At 40.2% G+C, this 16,572-nt stretch overlaps 1 protein-coding gene across 1 annotated transcript in view; it reads left to right on the forward strand.

Moving 5' to 3' along the window:
- The window catches only part of CDK6 (cyclin dependent kinase 6), a 171,541-nt gene that overhangs the window by 25,329 nt on the left and 129,640 nt on the right, over positions 1-16,572 (forward strand). The window contains exon 3 of the mRNA XM_024219050.3: positions 13,136-13,271. Coding sequence (XP_024074818.1) covers positions 13,136-13,271 — 136 coding nt within the window. The remainder of the gene's footprint in view (positions 1-13,135; positions 13,272-16,572) is intronic.

Here is a 16,572-nt window from a genome sequence, read left to right on the forward strand (position 1 = left end):
CGGAGCCCCGGGGGGAGGGCGGCGAGCCGGTGGGAGCGCAGCCGGAGCCCTGGGAGGAGGGCGGCGAGCCCCGGCGGGGGCTCCTCTCTCCCCCCGGCGGCCGGGGGGAGGGCGGCGAGCCCCAGCTGGGGCTCGGCTCTCCCCCCGGCAGCCAGAGCGCCGGGGGCAGGGCGGCCAGAGCGCCGGGGGCAGGGCGGCGAGCCCGGCCGTGGCCCCGCTCTCCCGGGGGGCCGGAGGGCCGCGCCGCCCCCTCTCCAGGTGCCGCCCCAAGCACCAGCTTGGTGGGCTGGTGCCTGGAGCCGGCCCTGCTGTTAACTTTATTGGGTGACTCCTGATTCTTTTGTTATGTGAAGGGGTAAATAACACTTCCTTATTCACTTTCTCCACACCATTGATGATTTTATAGACCTCTATCATATTCCTCCTTAGTCATCTCTTTTCTAAGCTGAACAGTCCTAGTCTTTTTAGTTTCGCTGCCTATGGAATCTGTTCCATCCCCCCCATTCATTTTGGTTGCCTTCTCTGTGCTTTTTCCAATTCTAATATATCTTTTTTGAGATGGGGCAACCAGAACTACACACAGTATTCAAGGTGTGGGCATACCATAGATTTATACAGTGGCATTATATTTTCTGTCTTTATTATCTATCCCTTTCCTAATGGTTCCTAATATTCTGTTACCTTTTTTGACTGCTGTTGCACATTGAGCACAATGACTCCAAGACAAGAGTGACCTATAATGGCCAAAACCTTACTGATAGGGTGAAATTTACTGCATATTCCTAAACCCAGAGCAACTGGGCTCTGGGCAGGGGAAATGCACAGGGTTGGAATGGTGAAATGCACGTCCCCTCAAACAACCAGGGGTTTGCCCCCAACTTCTAGCCTATGGAATAGCAGTCACAAGCCCTTAATACTCATTACACCAGGGGTTGAAGTCATATCATCTGTATATATACAGATCCTGGGGGCCTTCCCTTGGACTGCCCTTAATGTGAGACTATGTTGTGCCTGCATGTAGTCCCTTTCCACAATGCATGCAAAGTACACAGTTTCCCCCTATAGCCTCTATGTGGGCTTAAATGGTGTGGAGGTCCTTGCACTAGCTGTCCATATCATGAACAATTTATCACATAGGGAATTTACAAAGAGGAGGGAGGTGAAATCCCGTCTCTCATTTCTTACTCTTACCCCTTCATCCCTTGTGCTCAGCCAGTGAATCTTTTCTTCTCGTTTTTGATTTCATGTTGTCCTCCATGCTCACCTCTATATGCTCGATTCTGCAATGTTCTGAGTAATCCAGCTCCAGTCCAGCACAGCACTCAAGCATATACTTTATAACAATGCATCGTCCCTTTGAAATCAGTGGCATTACTCACATGCTTAAAATTGAGCATATGCTTAAATTTTTTGCCAGGTTGGAGCTAGTGGATGTTGTGGGATCAAGCTTTATGCCAGGAACTCTCTCCCTCTTCCAATGCACACTATCCTCTTTTATTTCAAATTCCACCTCAAAATTCACTTCTCTGTGCATGTCAGTTAATATGCTGTCACAGCATCTGTGTTTGTTTGTTAATGCAAGTAGAAACATCCATGGGATTTCCCAGCAGGTTTTGTGTTGTCCATTTATGTAGGCTCTAAACTCCTTAGGGTGAGGGCTGTGTCTACTCCAATGTCCCCTGGAGCACTGAGAACATTGTGTTTAACAAATAAGTAATAATAAAACCAGAAACAGAGAGAATTGAGATGACAATAAACCATGCAATGTTTGTATTAGTTTTTAATGTTTTTTGACATAGTAATTGATCTCTTCCAAATAAATAAAAGATTATTTAAAGGGACACTGTCATAATAAAAATCATAAAAACAAATTTCCTTAGTTGTCTCATTGAATTTGCTTTTCTGTTTACCACTTTTCTTGACCAATATTGATGCTGTTTATTTTTTGCATATCTGGCCTGGAAAATGAAACTGGACTGATTAATAATCTTTTGTTTCTAGATTGTCTCCTTTTTAATACTCCAGTACTGTCACATTGCTTTTGTGATTGGGTTTACAACACTGCAGAACAATGTTTCTATAAAATTTGAATTTTTAAAGAAACGATGACAATTTCATTCCTATTAGGTTTTGTAAAAACAGTTCCTTGTTACAAAATCTAAAAAAATTATACTAAACTAAGTTGTAAGGCATAGCCTAAATTTGCCAAGTTGGATTTTTTCTGGAGACTTCATCTGATTTAATGTCACTACTACTAGATATTTCCGTCAAATTCATTAGCAGTCAAGTATTGTATATCTTTGTTTCTTACTCTCAGCCACTTATAGCAATGATTCAACAAACCTCTTAAGACCTGCTTAGGTGTTTTGCTGAGTTGGAGTCTAGGCTAATAATCCTAATTTAGCTCTAATTAAAATCAGTGGCTAGTCTGCTGTTGACTTCAATGGGAGTTGGATCAGGCCTAGTGTACCTGTTGTTGCAAAATTAGTTATTCAAAAGGTAGGATTGGGTGCGTGGGGGAGGAAAGGGAGTGGAATTGTTGAGATGTAAGTCAGGCTATAAAATATGCAATTTGCCAAATACCCTGAAGCCACTCCCTATTCAGTTTAAAGAAATAAAATAGCAGTCTCCGTGTATTTAATTGTAATATGTTGTCAATTCTTTATTTAATATATATTTTAAAATTAAACTTGCATCTTTCTTGTTCTTATTTTACCTTCTTTTTCTTGCTCGCTTCACTCCCTTTTTCCATTTGATATAATATGGTATATCTTCTCTTGCTTTGTCTGTATTTTCAGCTCCCTTTTTCTTCAGTCTCTCTCCTTTCTTTCTGAAAAATTCAAAGAGCTTAGCACCCAATATACTTTAGAAAGACTTGAAAATTTAAAAAAAAGTTCCAGCAAAGTTGTGACAGATGTAAGGTGGTTTTATCTGCTTCTCAAGGACTGGACTTGTAATTCAAAACACCCTTGCATGCAAAATATTATATATGATGTTGCACAAATTACTAAGCATGGTTATTTCATAGAATCATAGAATATCAGGGTTGGAAGGGACCTCAGGAGGTCATCTAGTCCACCTCCCTGCTCAAAGCAGGACCAATCCCCAACTAAATCATCCCAGCCAGGGCTTTGTCAAGCCTGACCTTAAAAACCTCTAAGGAAGGAGATTCCACCACCTCCCTAGGTAACCCATTCCAGTGCTTCACCACCCTCCTAGTGAAAAAGTTTTTCCTAATTGCCAACCTAAACTTCCCCCACTGCAACTTGAGACCATTATTCCTTGTTTGTCATCTGGTACCACTGAGAACAGTCTAGATCCATCCTCTTTGGAACCCCCTTTCAGGTAGTTGAAAGCAGCTATCAAATCCCCCCTCATTCTTCTCTTCTGCAGACTAAACAATCCCAGTTCCCTTAGCCTCTCCTCATAAGTCATGTGCTCCAGCCCCCTAATCATTTTTCTTGCCCTTCACTGGCCTCTTTTGAATTTTTCCACATCCTCCTTGTTGTGTGGGGCCCAAAACTGGACACAGTACTCCAGATGAGGCCTCACCAATGTCAAATAGAGGGGAATGATTATGTCCCTCGATCTGCTGGCAATACAGCCCAAAATGCCGTTAGCCTTCGTGGCAACAAGGACACACTGTTGACTCATATCCAGCTTCGCGTCCACTGTAACCCCTAGTTCCTTTTCTGCAGAACTGCTGCCGAGCCACTCGGTCCCTAGTCTGTAGCAGTGCATGTGATTCTTCCGTCCTAAGTGCAGGACTCTGCACTTGTCCTTGTTGAACCTCATCAAATTTCTTTTGGCCCAATCTTCTAATTTGTCTAGAACCCTCTGGATCCTATCCTTACCCTCCAGCGTATCTACCACTCCTCCCAGTTTAGTGTCATCTGCAAACGTGCTGAGAGTGCAATCCACACCATCCTCCAGATCATTAATGAAAATATTGAACAAAACCGGCCCCAGGACCAAGCCTTGGGGCAGTCCATTTGATTTATGCTAGGACTACAGTCCATATCAAGTAGGGGTTGTTGGGGGTTTTTTTGGCTCACTATTTTGATCAACTGGAGAATATGTAATAATTGCCAATCTCCAAAATATTTAAACTTATCAAACTTCATGAAGACCTGATTTTTATCTGTCTTCATATTTTTTGTACAGAAGTGAGATAAACAGCTTATATATTGCAGTTTTTGGCTGAAGCCTGAATATAAAATGTAAAGTGAAGTTTGGAATTTGTAACACAATTGCTTGATTGTGGATCATAAATGCATAAAGACTGGACTTTATTTTGTCCTTCATTACGCTAGGCATAGCTGGGATTCAAGGATAATCTCTGAGTTCCTTTCGTTTGAATTAAACAAAATCAGTATTCAGACATAAAGTTTTATTTATATATCAAGAAACTTAAAAGATGGAAAACATGTAAAAAGGAATGTAACTTTCCCTGAGGAAAGTACTCTCTTAAAAATTGAAAACATTTCATAAAGGAGGCACATACATTTCCAGTGAATCAGAGCATCTTTATGTGCTGAACCGGGGCCTTGTGAATGCTGTCAGTATTGTTATTGCATAACAGTGAAACAGCATTTATCTGCTTGGATGAGAGTCTCCTCAGAGCAATAGAGAGAGGTCAGACATCCATGGCTGATATTGCTGGATCTGTCTGTGACTTTCCAGCTGATGGTCATGTTATACTACTGACTATGGGACCTGGCAGGGGTGAATGGAGTCACTAGAAAGCAACTCTGCTTCCTTTCAGAGAGATTCTGGTGTATTAGTTATGGCAACCCACAAGGGTCAGTCTTGTCACCCTCATGTTAATATGTATCTGAAGCTACTACTGGAGAGTGTGAGGTGCTATGAGTTACAGTAACATCAGCCGGCAGATGATACCGACCTCCATGTATTGTTTTCCTCAGACCTTGGTGGTATTCTTGCTAATTCGATGTCTTACTGAGTGAGTCCTGAATAAAAGCCATTTGGCTTAAAATAATTCCAGATGAGATTAAGTTGATAACTGGCTGGCAAAGGAGGCCTGTATTGTGAAGAACGGATAAATGCTATGATGACTCCCTAAATTGAGGGCCTGGCCTATTATGACAACTGTTTGCAATCTTGAGGTCCTACAAGACTCATCTCTTCTGTTGGGCCCTTAGAAACAATCCTCTGGGAAGGTGAACAAGCAGCAGCAGGTCTAGAAAAGACAGCATTGTGCAGTAAACAAGAGAGGTGAAGAGACCATCTTGTCAAATACTTTCTATGAAGTTAAACTCTAACAGCTGAACCTTTTAGGGGACTGGTTGGCATAGTGAATTAATGCACTGGCCTTTTCATCTCTTGGGCACAAAACTTGGCTTATGTTGCAAGTGAAAATTAGTTTGGTGGTTTCATCTTAGTCCCTACCAGACATTTGTCTACAACATAAAACCACCATGCAATTTGGCACCGTGGGCAGTCTTTGCTCAAGAGAGGCCCAGAACAGGGGTGTTGCAGGTCAGGACTGAAGGCAGAGTTGTGTGTTGAAAGCTTGCCTCGTCTGCCTGCACTTTATCGGACTTTAGCCAGTGCTGTTTACTTCACTTTCAAGAGCACCAGTTTCTCTCTCACACACACAACACACACTTTTAAAGAACAAAAACATCTTTTGTAAAAAGTAAGCATTTTAAATATTTTTTCCAAGTAAGAAAAGGAGAGACGCTAGAAAAAATTATAGCATAAAGCTCAGCTTGCAGATAAGTTTCTGCATCTTAATAACCTCATTCTTCTCTTAACCCTCACTAAGCATCATCTTAATAACCTCATTCTTCTCTTAACCCTCACTAAGCGATCTGCAAGAAAGAATGTTGTCCAAGTCCTCTTGGAGTGCAGCTATAGGAATAGGAGGTTCTACTGCCTCACTTGCACCATGCATAGCAGCTGTTTCTGATCTCAGTACAACAGCTAATGAATGAGAGACTTCAGGGTTGAAAACTTGCTCAGTCACTTACATGAATCTGTATAACATTTGGACCTGCCACATATAGGTCAATTTATTGTATTTGATGGTGTGTTATTCCATTCTTTTGTGATCCACACCTGGAAGAGCTACAAGACTCTTATGAATGAGTGGGGAGAGAGGCGATCATTCCTACCTCAGTCTTCTCCAAAATGCAAGTCTTAAGGTGGAGCAGCAGAAAATAAAGGGGTCAAGGGTAAAATGGTCAAAAGCACCTAAGTACCATTTTCAAAAGTGACTTAGGCACTTAGGTGCTTAAGTCCATTTGATTTGCATTGAGACTTGGGGTCTTAAGGCCCAAATTTTTAAAGGTATTTAGGCACGGTTACGTTCAGCACAGCAATACGTATGTCTCATTTTCAAAAGGGATTTAGACACTTAGGCACTAAACTCCCATTGACAGTCAATCGGATATAGGCTCAAGTGCCTATATTGAAGATGAGACGTAGGCTCCTAAATCAGTTAGGCGTTGCAATGTTGAGTGCACAAACACCAAAATACCTTTAAAAGTCTGGGCCTAAGTGCCTACATTACTTTTGAAAATGGGACGTAGACTCCTAAGGTCACTCAGGTGCTTTAAAAAAATTTATAACAAAGATGAGATGTGGGAGACTGTACATTTGGGGCTTCCCTTCCTCTGTTTGTGTATTCTCCCCATCGCTGAATACTTAGTTCCTTTGGACAAGGATACTGAACCTTCTCCGATATAAACTGATTCAAAGGTATGGAGGAGTTGTTTACCATTTACTAAGGGAAGTGAACATCAAATACTGGGACAAAACAGCATGTAGTGGGAAAGGAGAAAGGACTCTAAAACATATGAGAGTATGATGCTTCTACTTCACTTCTGTTCACTCGCATGCTTGCTTGCTCTGTTAGGCATGGCTTTTGCACTGCACACTGCTCTAATTCTCCTGTCCAGCTATATAGTACTCTTCAGGCATAAGATCCTTTACTACAATAAGCTTCTTATATCTGATTCCAATAGGAGGTTGGTGTCTGTTAGCAGAATCCTATTCTATTTAAAAAAAGAGAAAACATAGCTTATATTAAAATTCAGCTTTTGCTCACAGAGGTATAAAGAAAATTTGGTTATTTAAAAGTATATATTAAAATACTTGTGTGGTGCAAAGGGGTTATTGTTGGCTAAGAGTAAGCTTTTGCAAACTGACTAGCTACCATATTACAGAAGAAGAGGAGATCTAAGGCTTCTGCTGACAGTTAGGATCAATGGGTGAATGATGGTCATATTTTTTTTTTTTCAATCTCGGTTAGATACCAGGTGTTAGAGACTCCTAGAACTAGCTTGAGCTAAATGTAGTGAAAGCAGAAGCTATTCAGGTTTACCTCCCATCCCTCTTCTGAAATGTTTCTCTCATTCGTGTTATGGCTCCATGTTTCTTTCTTTACCACATATAAGCTAAGAATGAAGTGTCCCTGTAGCTATTCTTTCCAAATAATGAGAATAATTCCATGATGTTAGACTGCATATTCTTTGGAGCAGGAACTTTTCTTATTGTTCTGTGTTTGTACAGCGTGTAGCGCAATGAGTGAGGCTCCTATGCACTACTGCAATATATATAATGTAAATAGTCCCTCAAATGCTTTTTCCATGAGATTCTGTGTTTCTAGCTTCCTTTTGGCTATGCTTTAGGTAGTTTGCCACTTGTACTTCAATATATGCCTGACAGGAGCCAGGAGAACTGATTGTATTTAAGGATTTTAAAGTTTTCAGGGGCAAGTTTCCTTATCTGTGCCCCAGATTCATGAGGTGATTCTGACTGAAGTGTCTATTAAACTCCATCACCAGTAGTTCTTGATGCTCGTGAGAAAATGTTGGTTACACTTTCCCAACATTGTGTGGCTTGACCCACAACAGAGAAGGCAAAAAGTAAGTCCAGCAGCAGTGACCATATTCTTACCAGTCAGAGCAGAAGCAGCAGTTTTCAGCTGAAATGATAAAATAGGTCTTCTCCTTTTTAAGACAATTTACAGTTCCTATGTATAGGTTGCCGAATAAAGACGAATTAAGATTACACTTGCAAAGTTGGATCTTGCGGTAAAATGGTATAAGGGAAGTGTGAGGGTTTCCCTTCGCCCTATAGTGTATGTAATCTGTGGTAGAAGAGGCTGCAAAACTATACATTCTCTAATTTTCTACATTCTCAGAGCAAAAAAAAGAGAAAAAGACAAATATGCCTCTCTGTAGTGATACAGAAAATATGTACATAATATAATATAAAAATTGAAAATAGAGCTCTAGGTGTGTTCATAGCTGATAAATCTTTCCTAGGTGGTACTGTTAACTCCAAAAAGTTGGTTCCATTGAAAAGCAAGTCTCCAGTAGGCATCTAGTATTTCATAGTGTTCTAATTCAGATCTGCACATCAGCGCTTCAACCGTTTCCAGCCAAACTTCTTGTTAAATACTTGCAGGACTTCCTGTAGTGGATCTTAGTTTTAGGCATTGCAAATAATGCAAAGGTTTCTTTTATAAGTACAAAGAAGGGCAGGGTTTGTGTTTACAAAGTTTTCTGTATGGAAATCCTGTATTAATTTATCTGTATTTACTCCACTGAGTTCTATGGACACAATGTAACCTTTTAAATAAAAGGCTGGATGCTGTAGCCTGTGCCAGAGATGCTGTGTAACCAGTCAAATAGAAAAAATAAGCAGGAAATGGCCTGAAATAATTACAGTTTAGATGGCAGAGTTAATCCTAACCATAGAAGGCAACTGTTATGGAATTACATAAGGATGCTTTTCTTACAATAAATATAGAAGGGTATAATTTGTAATGAGGTTATCTCATCAATAGGGGAGCTATCAAGCAAGAGGGTATACCTTGTGCTAGCTATCTTCTTCCAGTGGTAATTAACACAGGCAATGCTAGATGTAATTTTTTTATAGTATCAAAGACTTAAGCTCTGCTTAAAATTTTCTATTTAGGGAGCATTTGTAGTTTGCAGAGATAATTATATCCTCTTTACTGCCTTCAGATGGGATGTGGGTGGGATGTTAGGCTTATTTAATTAACTGTAAAGCACTTTGAGATCCTCAGATGAAAGGTGGCATAGAAGTGCAAGATATTAGCATTATTATTACTCCATACAGTGATTAATAGACAATCATTCTTACAGTTCTTAAACTTAGCCGAGTACCCATTAACATGCATTTAGAATACCAGGATCAAATTAAATAAAATTGGTAAAAATGAATCAGAATATTGGTATTTGATTTCCCTCTAAAGGAAGCTTGTAGTAATATACATTGCTTCTACATCTGACACAGTGAAATCTTGTTTAAAAAAAACAAACAAACTGAATTACAACCCTTCAATGGTTGAAAGGGCAGTTTTGCCAATGTATTAAATATCTGGCAAAAAAAGGTGTTTTAATTTTTTTTAAAGTAAATGTAAGCAAACACAAAGGAATCATACAGTTGGAAATATTTTCCAGTGTTTATGTTCAGATGTTCAGACCTGTCTGGCTCCTCTCTGTTTGCATGTGTTGGGGTTATAGGTAGTCCGTCTACATTCCACATTGATTCATATAAATATATTACAGATTATTAACCTCCAGCCAAATACCAGGGAAGTTTGCTTTTCAAAACGGTTAGTGACTTTTCACAAAACTTATTTTCTATACAGAGGCATCCATCTTCTTTATATTGTCCCATTAAGGGAATTATAAAGAGAATAATATTTGTTCCAGGGCTTTTGCTGCTGGAGCCAATATCTGCCCCATAAATATATGTTCTCATGTTCATCTGATGCATGTTTATTCATGTGATTAATTAGATCAAAATAAGTTTCTTATGGCGAGGCGGAGCCTCTCTCTGTTAAAATTGCACCAAGCTTCTATTCTGCAGCCCATATAAGTTTGGCTCAGAAAATACTCTGATCTAAAAACTGCCATATTTGTTGTGAAAACAAAGAATGTTTCTGTAAAAAAAATGAATCAAAATGATATTTAAATTGTAGGTCATTTAAAAATCATCCTGATTTAAAATATTAACTTTTCCCTGTTTCTTTGTCTTCTTCCAATTCAGAACCACTTGTTACTATTCCTTCAAATTTACCTGACAGTTCAATCTCCTTGGACACTCATGTGCTAGCTGTATTTAATGTAAATAGGTGTTTTTTAGCAAAGTTATTAAGGTTTTTTGTTGTGGGTCTTTTGGGGGCACAATTCTGATCTGATGGATGTCAAAAGAGCTCTTTTGCCATTGTCTATAGTTAGAACAGAATTGGGCACAAAGGGCCATTTCCTCAGCTGGTATAAACTGGTGTTGTTCCATTGATGTCAGCTGAGCTACACTGATTTATACTAGCTGAGGATTTGACTCTATATTTGTGAGAGAATATGTTCCCTCTATTGGCTAGTGAGCTTAGAAAGCACATAATGATTTTTCTTTAATGAACTGTTACCAACAATATTCCTTGAGCTCCAGTGCTGGAGGCCTGGGTTATTAGAGCTGTTAGAACCAAGACAGTACTGTCCATTCTTCACGTGTAAGTTCGGTTATGGAGCATGGATAACCTCCACGCTCCCATTATAAAGCCGATTTTGATTCTCCTTGCAACTCCAGTAAAGAAGCCTTTTGCTCATTTTTAGGTTTAAGTCTCATTGCCAACTAGAACATTTTCTGAACATTTTGCTTAAATGGAGTAGGAACTTCTTGAAACCATAAAAGGAGGAGAAATTGTTACAAAACCTCTGTTTCTTTGTGTCCTTTGATTTCCCCAACAAAATCCTAATACGCTACAAAATGTGAAACCGAGTTTTACACTGACTCATGCAATAGGCAGTTTTCAAGCACAATAACAATTTTAAAAATTGCCAGTATTTGAAAATGAGACATGATATTTTGTCATTAAAGCTGTTAGGGGGTATAAAGGGCATCACAGAGAGAATTTTCAGTGTTTATCTGTGAACAAGCCAGGACTACTATTCAGAAGTGAAAGGAAATGAAACTCTTGGTTGTGTTAAAATTATTCTTCATCAAAATGTATCTTTGGCCTAAGACATCCATTTTCAAAATGGAATAACTAAGAATCCAAGTTTAAGTGACTAGCCAGAGATTGTAGGCAATATTTATTAAAACTGGGGCCAGAACCCTGAAGTGGTAGACCCATAAGAGCATCCAGTAGCGCTCAATGCCTCTCTTACATATTGTTTCAAATCTTTGAACTTAGGCCAGCTGTAAAATGGAGATAATAATGCTAAACCACCTTTATAAAATATTTTGAGATCTACAGATGAAAAAACACTAAATAAGTGAAAAGCATTTTTCTTACCCATATTTTTCAGATGGCATAACTTTAGTGACTAGGAGGGAGGCACTCTGGCTTAGTCCAGTGGTTCTCAAACTTATTTGATCGTGCCCCGCTTCTTTGTGTCTGGAGTAGTTTACATCCCACCACCCGGGCACCCAGTCAGAAGCCACCACTCTCCGGCCACCTACAGGCTCCCAGCTTAAAGCAGTGCCGCCGTCAGCAGCAGTGGAGAAGTAAGGGTGGCATGATATGGTATTACCACCCTTACTTCTCTGTCAGCAGCGCTGCCTTCAGAGCTGGGCATCCGACCAGCTCTGAATGTGTGCAGTAAGTTATTTTTTTTGCTAAAGCTCCTCACACACCCCAGAATAAATTCTGTGACCTCTAGGGGGTGCACCCCCCCAGTTTGAGAACCTCTGACCTAGTGCACTAGGCATTACTGTGGAACCAGCATATCAGGAGTGTAGTCCTGGATCTAAGAGTAAGGAAATTATTAATTAAGGACCTCATTAATCTTATACTGCCCCTACAATAAACAAGTGTATTATTCTTATTGGGTATAAAATAAATGCATATTTTATCACTACAATCTTAACTTTGTCCCAAAATATTTTTTCACCACTAATCTCAAAATAGTGTCATCGGTTTCCTATCAAACTACATATTCTTTTTCTCAAGAATAGCAATTACGTGTATTTTAGAAAAAAAAAATCTACTATCAATTGATAAATATATTGACTGATTTTGTTTCATGTTTCACACAGGAAGGCAATCAAATCTATACTTTTTTAAATAACACTTGTAATTTAAAAAAAAAATTTAAAAAGATAGTATCAGATAACCCCATCTCATTTGAAAGCCAGTAATTAGATAATTTCCTCATAGGATTGTGGCAGAGGAGGGCCCTGAGGAAGGGTTTGACAGAAGAGAAAGCAGTGACCCTCCATATCATTTAGAGGGGGGCATTCCATACAGAAGGAGTTGCATATAAGGAGGCACAGAAATGTGTGAGAGAAACAGGCGGACATAGATCACTGGCTAGAGGAGCTGGGAGGCGTATCAGTAAGAAACAAGAGTAGACAAGTAAGAAGAGTGAGAGCTGTGAAGAGCTTTGAAAATGAGGGGAAGAAACTTTGAACCTGATGCTATGAAAGAGGGTGAGAAAGCAGAGGATTTAAATAAGAGAGTAATGTGTTCAGAATGATGAGAAAGGAAGAATATCTTAGCAGCTGTATTTTGTATAAAAGGATTTTTATAAACTCAATTTCCTGACTCTTTCCTGGTTTTAGCAATTTACAAGATTAATCAGTGCAAAAATACTGTTTCTGTAGATCAGAGGAGAAGGAGAATGTGATTCTAAACTAAGTGACAAATCATGTAATGATGTACGTTGGAGGGGTGTGAGAAGAAATTAATAGGTGCATAAAAGCAGTAAGCTTCTTTGTTTCTCAAAAAAGTCACTGTTGACTTATTTCCTCTTGAAGAAGAATGAAAGGGGAGCAAACGTGGCAGGAGGCAGAGAACATGTATACAAAATCAAATCATTTTCTGTATTCTGTTAACTGTAGATGTGTCTTGATCAGAATTGATCATCTCCTCACCTAACTACTACTCTTTGATCATGCTGTGAAATTGTAATACTTGTGATTTCAGAATCCAAACATGAAATTTGAATGTGATGTCACAAATAATTGATCATCACTTGAATCATCAAGAACCCACAGACTGTCCCTGCTTTGGAAAGTTCTTTTTTCACTCCACATTTTACAGCAAATGGAAGCATACATGTGTGAGCTGCAAGGTACTGCTTCACTGGTTTCCGTCAACTTATCTCCTCTTTCCTTTTCCTCCTCTCAGGTTATTTGATGTATGCACAGTGTCACGAACAGACAGAGAGACCAAACTAACACTAGTGTTTGAACATGTCGATCAAGACTTGACCACTTACTTGGATAAAGTTCCGGAGCCTGGAGTGCCTACGGAAACTATAAAGGTACCGAAGAAGGATTTTTTTCCCTTCATAATGTTAGGAAATATTATTATGTAAAGACAAAGGGCTTAATCGTAAGGCTCTTACTCGGGCAAGCTACCTTTTGCTTCAGTGGGAGTTTGCATGAGTGAGGGCTGAGTAAAAGCTGAGTAATCACCTAGTTAGGACTTGAGTTCTAGTGTACCAGTTACTGAACCACAGATCAGTGCAACTTTTATTATGGAAATGTTCATACTTGTTTTCCTTTGGTTTTGGATTTTATGTTCCTCCTCTTCCCCCCTCCCCGCCATGACACCCCACCTCCTCATCCCACTGTTTCCCTTTAATCCTCTCAGATCTGGATTTACCATTGGAAGTCATCAAATACCTTCACTTACAGTAGTGGTTCCCACCAGCCTTCCCCTATGGCAGGTTATTCCTTAATTGTCCACTTCATGGTTACTTGAACCGTCCTCTGAAGCAGCAGTTAATGGCCAGTGTCAGAGACAGAACACTGGACTAGATGGGCCCCTGATGTGATCTATTATAACAAGTCCTACTCTCCTATTCTTTTTTTCTGTTGTGGCTTTTTCTTTATTTTTTTTATTCTTTTTTTTAATTCTTTTCCTTGTTTTTTTCTTTTTCTTTTTTAACTGATTCTCTTTCCTGCCTGCACTTACTAGAAAGCTACATACAGCTCTCAAGATGGAAGGCATTCATTGATGGTTCTGTGTACCTGAGACCCTTGTGTACTTGCAGCTGAGCTCAGTGTTACCGAGTAAAGCTTAGGTTGGCCTATTTCTATCCTATGTATGTGAATTACTCCCATGGCAAGCTGCATTACCTGCATTTGTCGGGGAGGGATAGCTCAGTGGTTTCAGCATTGGCCTGCTAAACCCAGGGTTGTGAGATCAATCCTTGAGGGGGCCATTTAGGGATTGGGGGCAAAAATCTGTCTGGGGATTGGTCCTGCTTTGAGCAGGGGGTTGGACTAGACGACCTCCTGAGGTCCCTTCCAACTCTGATCTTCTACGATTACAAACTACTGTAGGAGCAGGAATGGGTGGTGGGTGGCTTTCAAGGAGCTGCCTGGTGGTTTATGCATGGCAGTATGTTTGTGGTGAGGGAGATGGTCAGAGTAGATCCAAAGTCATGTAGTTTTCCCTTCCTGTGTGCATTAGTATGCTGCTTTCCTAGGAAGGCCTCTCCCCAAGTTAGGAAATACTGATTTAAATGTATTAACTCCATAGCTTTTTTCCACCATCTTCCTGGGGGTTGCCATAGTAAAGCTCCATATTGAGGACTGCAGTTGGAACCTGATCAAAATATTCAAATAGGGGAATAGAAGCAGGGGGATTGATTGATGTTAAAATTTCCTACCTCATGGTTATGCCTGATAAGTGTTTTGCTTTCTTCTGTGATAAGAAACAACTTTTGCTTCTAAGGAAGGATTCTCTTGCTACTGTACTAGTAATTTTTGGAGGTGTATTGGGTCTTCTTAACCTGGCAGGACTCCTAGGGAAATAAAGCAGTAGCGGAGAAGAAACGGGGAGGGGGAAATTCACTTAAATTTTTTTTATTATTCCACTAATTTTTGTTAACATTGGCAACCTAAGTGACTTTTTTGACCTTTGGGTCTGAAATCATACAGTTCAGAGACTGATCGTTTTACTTATCAAAACCACAAAAAGTGTAACTTCAGGCAGTTCCAGTAGTTTTATTTTTGTAAGCAATCTTCTTGCATAAATGTTAAATTAAAAAAACGAAAACAGCTGGATTCAGCCTCAGCAGTGGATTGAAAAGTAACTCACATATTACAAAGATATCATGTTCTAATGCTTTTAGGGTTCTACTCTTGGCTGAGATTTTCAGGGCTGCTGAAGGGGTCTGGTCATTTAATCCTCATTAAAATGTAATTAGTTAATTAGTATTAATGGGACTTGAGTGTCCCAACACCCTAAGTGGATTTAAAAAAAATCTCACCTTTGTTTTTTAATCATATTTCTTTCAGTACTTATATAGTACTTGCTCATATTTCTTTCAGTACTTATATGCAATAGTCTGAGGCAAATGGAAAAAAAGAGTATTGGCCTATAACCTTGTATGCCATTTTTTTCAAAATCCGGTTCTAAAATTGCATCTGCAAACATGAAATTCTGCTTGGGAATTAAATACTTGTGCAGGCAATTACTGGTGTGTTGTGTATGGACCAATATATGATTCTGCACAGACACTGCAACTCAGGTGATGGATTATGATTAGGGCTCCGTGTTTGTCACAGAGGTTGCGGAAGTCATGGAATCCGTGACTTCCTGCAACCTCCGTGACTTCTGCAGCGGCCAGTGTGGCTGACCCCAGGGCTGCCCAAGCGGCTGGCCCTGGGGACAAGCACACCGGCTGCTGCTGGAGCGGCTCTTCAGCCAGCCACATCAGCCACTGCTGGAGTGGTCCCAGCCCCCGACCCAGCCACACTGGCTGCTGCTCTGGCGGCCTTGGGCTGCGGGCCCCTGGGACCGCCCGAGCAACTGGCCCCCAGGACTGCCTGAGCAGCGGCCGATGCAGCTGGCTCCAGGAACCTCCTTAGCAGCAGTATCTTTCCCCCCATCCTCAAAACAACAACAACAACAAAGATTCTATCAGGTGTATTTATGGTAGAAGACATGGACAGGTCATAGGTCGTGATTTTTTTGTTTCTTGCCCGTGACCTGTCCATGACTTTTACTAAAATACCCATGATTAAATTGTAGCCTTAATCATGATAATTTGGCGCTATAAAGCATGTGAAGGAGAACAGACCAGCCATTTTAAATGAGCAGGCTCAGTTCTGTCCACTTATGCCTATGTAAATTTCATTGCAGTCAGTGGAGTAAATCAGAGCAAAATTTGGCTTGTGATGTCTACAAAAGCCAGGTTAATGGATAAAGGGAAAAATCCATCTAATGTTTACATGATCCCTTTTCCTGATTTCAGCATTTACATGTGTTGGTTTATGAACTTTATGTGCCACAGGGAGAAGGAAACCGAGGAATCTATACTTCAACCTGGAGGTGTAAATTCCAGCTCAAGAAGACATAACTGCACTAGCTGTGATCAAGCTAATGCACTAAGAATAGAAGTGTGGCTGCCATGGTGCAAGCAAAATGAGAGACTAGCCACCGACGTATACTCCTAGCATCTTGGTTAGGATCCTGCTTGTGCCACGGTGGCGACATTTCTATTTTTAGAGAGCTAGGACAAGTATGTCTCCTCAAGCAGGAATTTACACCTCCAGCGCCAGTTTAGGCATACCTCTATTTTCTTAATTGTACCTTGTTACTGTGACTAT

The sequence above is a fragment of the Terrapene carolina genome, unplaced genomic scaffold, assembly GCF_002925995.2.
Source record: "Terrapene carolina triunguis isolate 2854851 unplaced genomic scaffold, T_m_triunguis-2.0 Scaffold84, whole genome shotgun sequence".
Classification (NCBI taxonomy): Eukaryota; Metazoa; Chordata; order Testudines; family Emydidae; genus Terrapene; species Terrapene triunguis.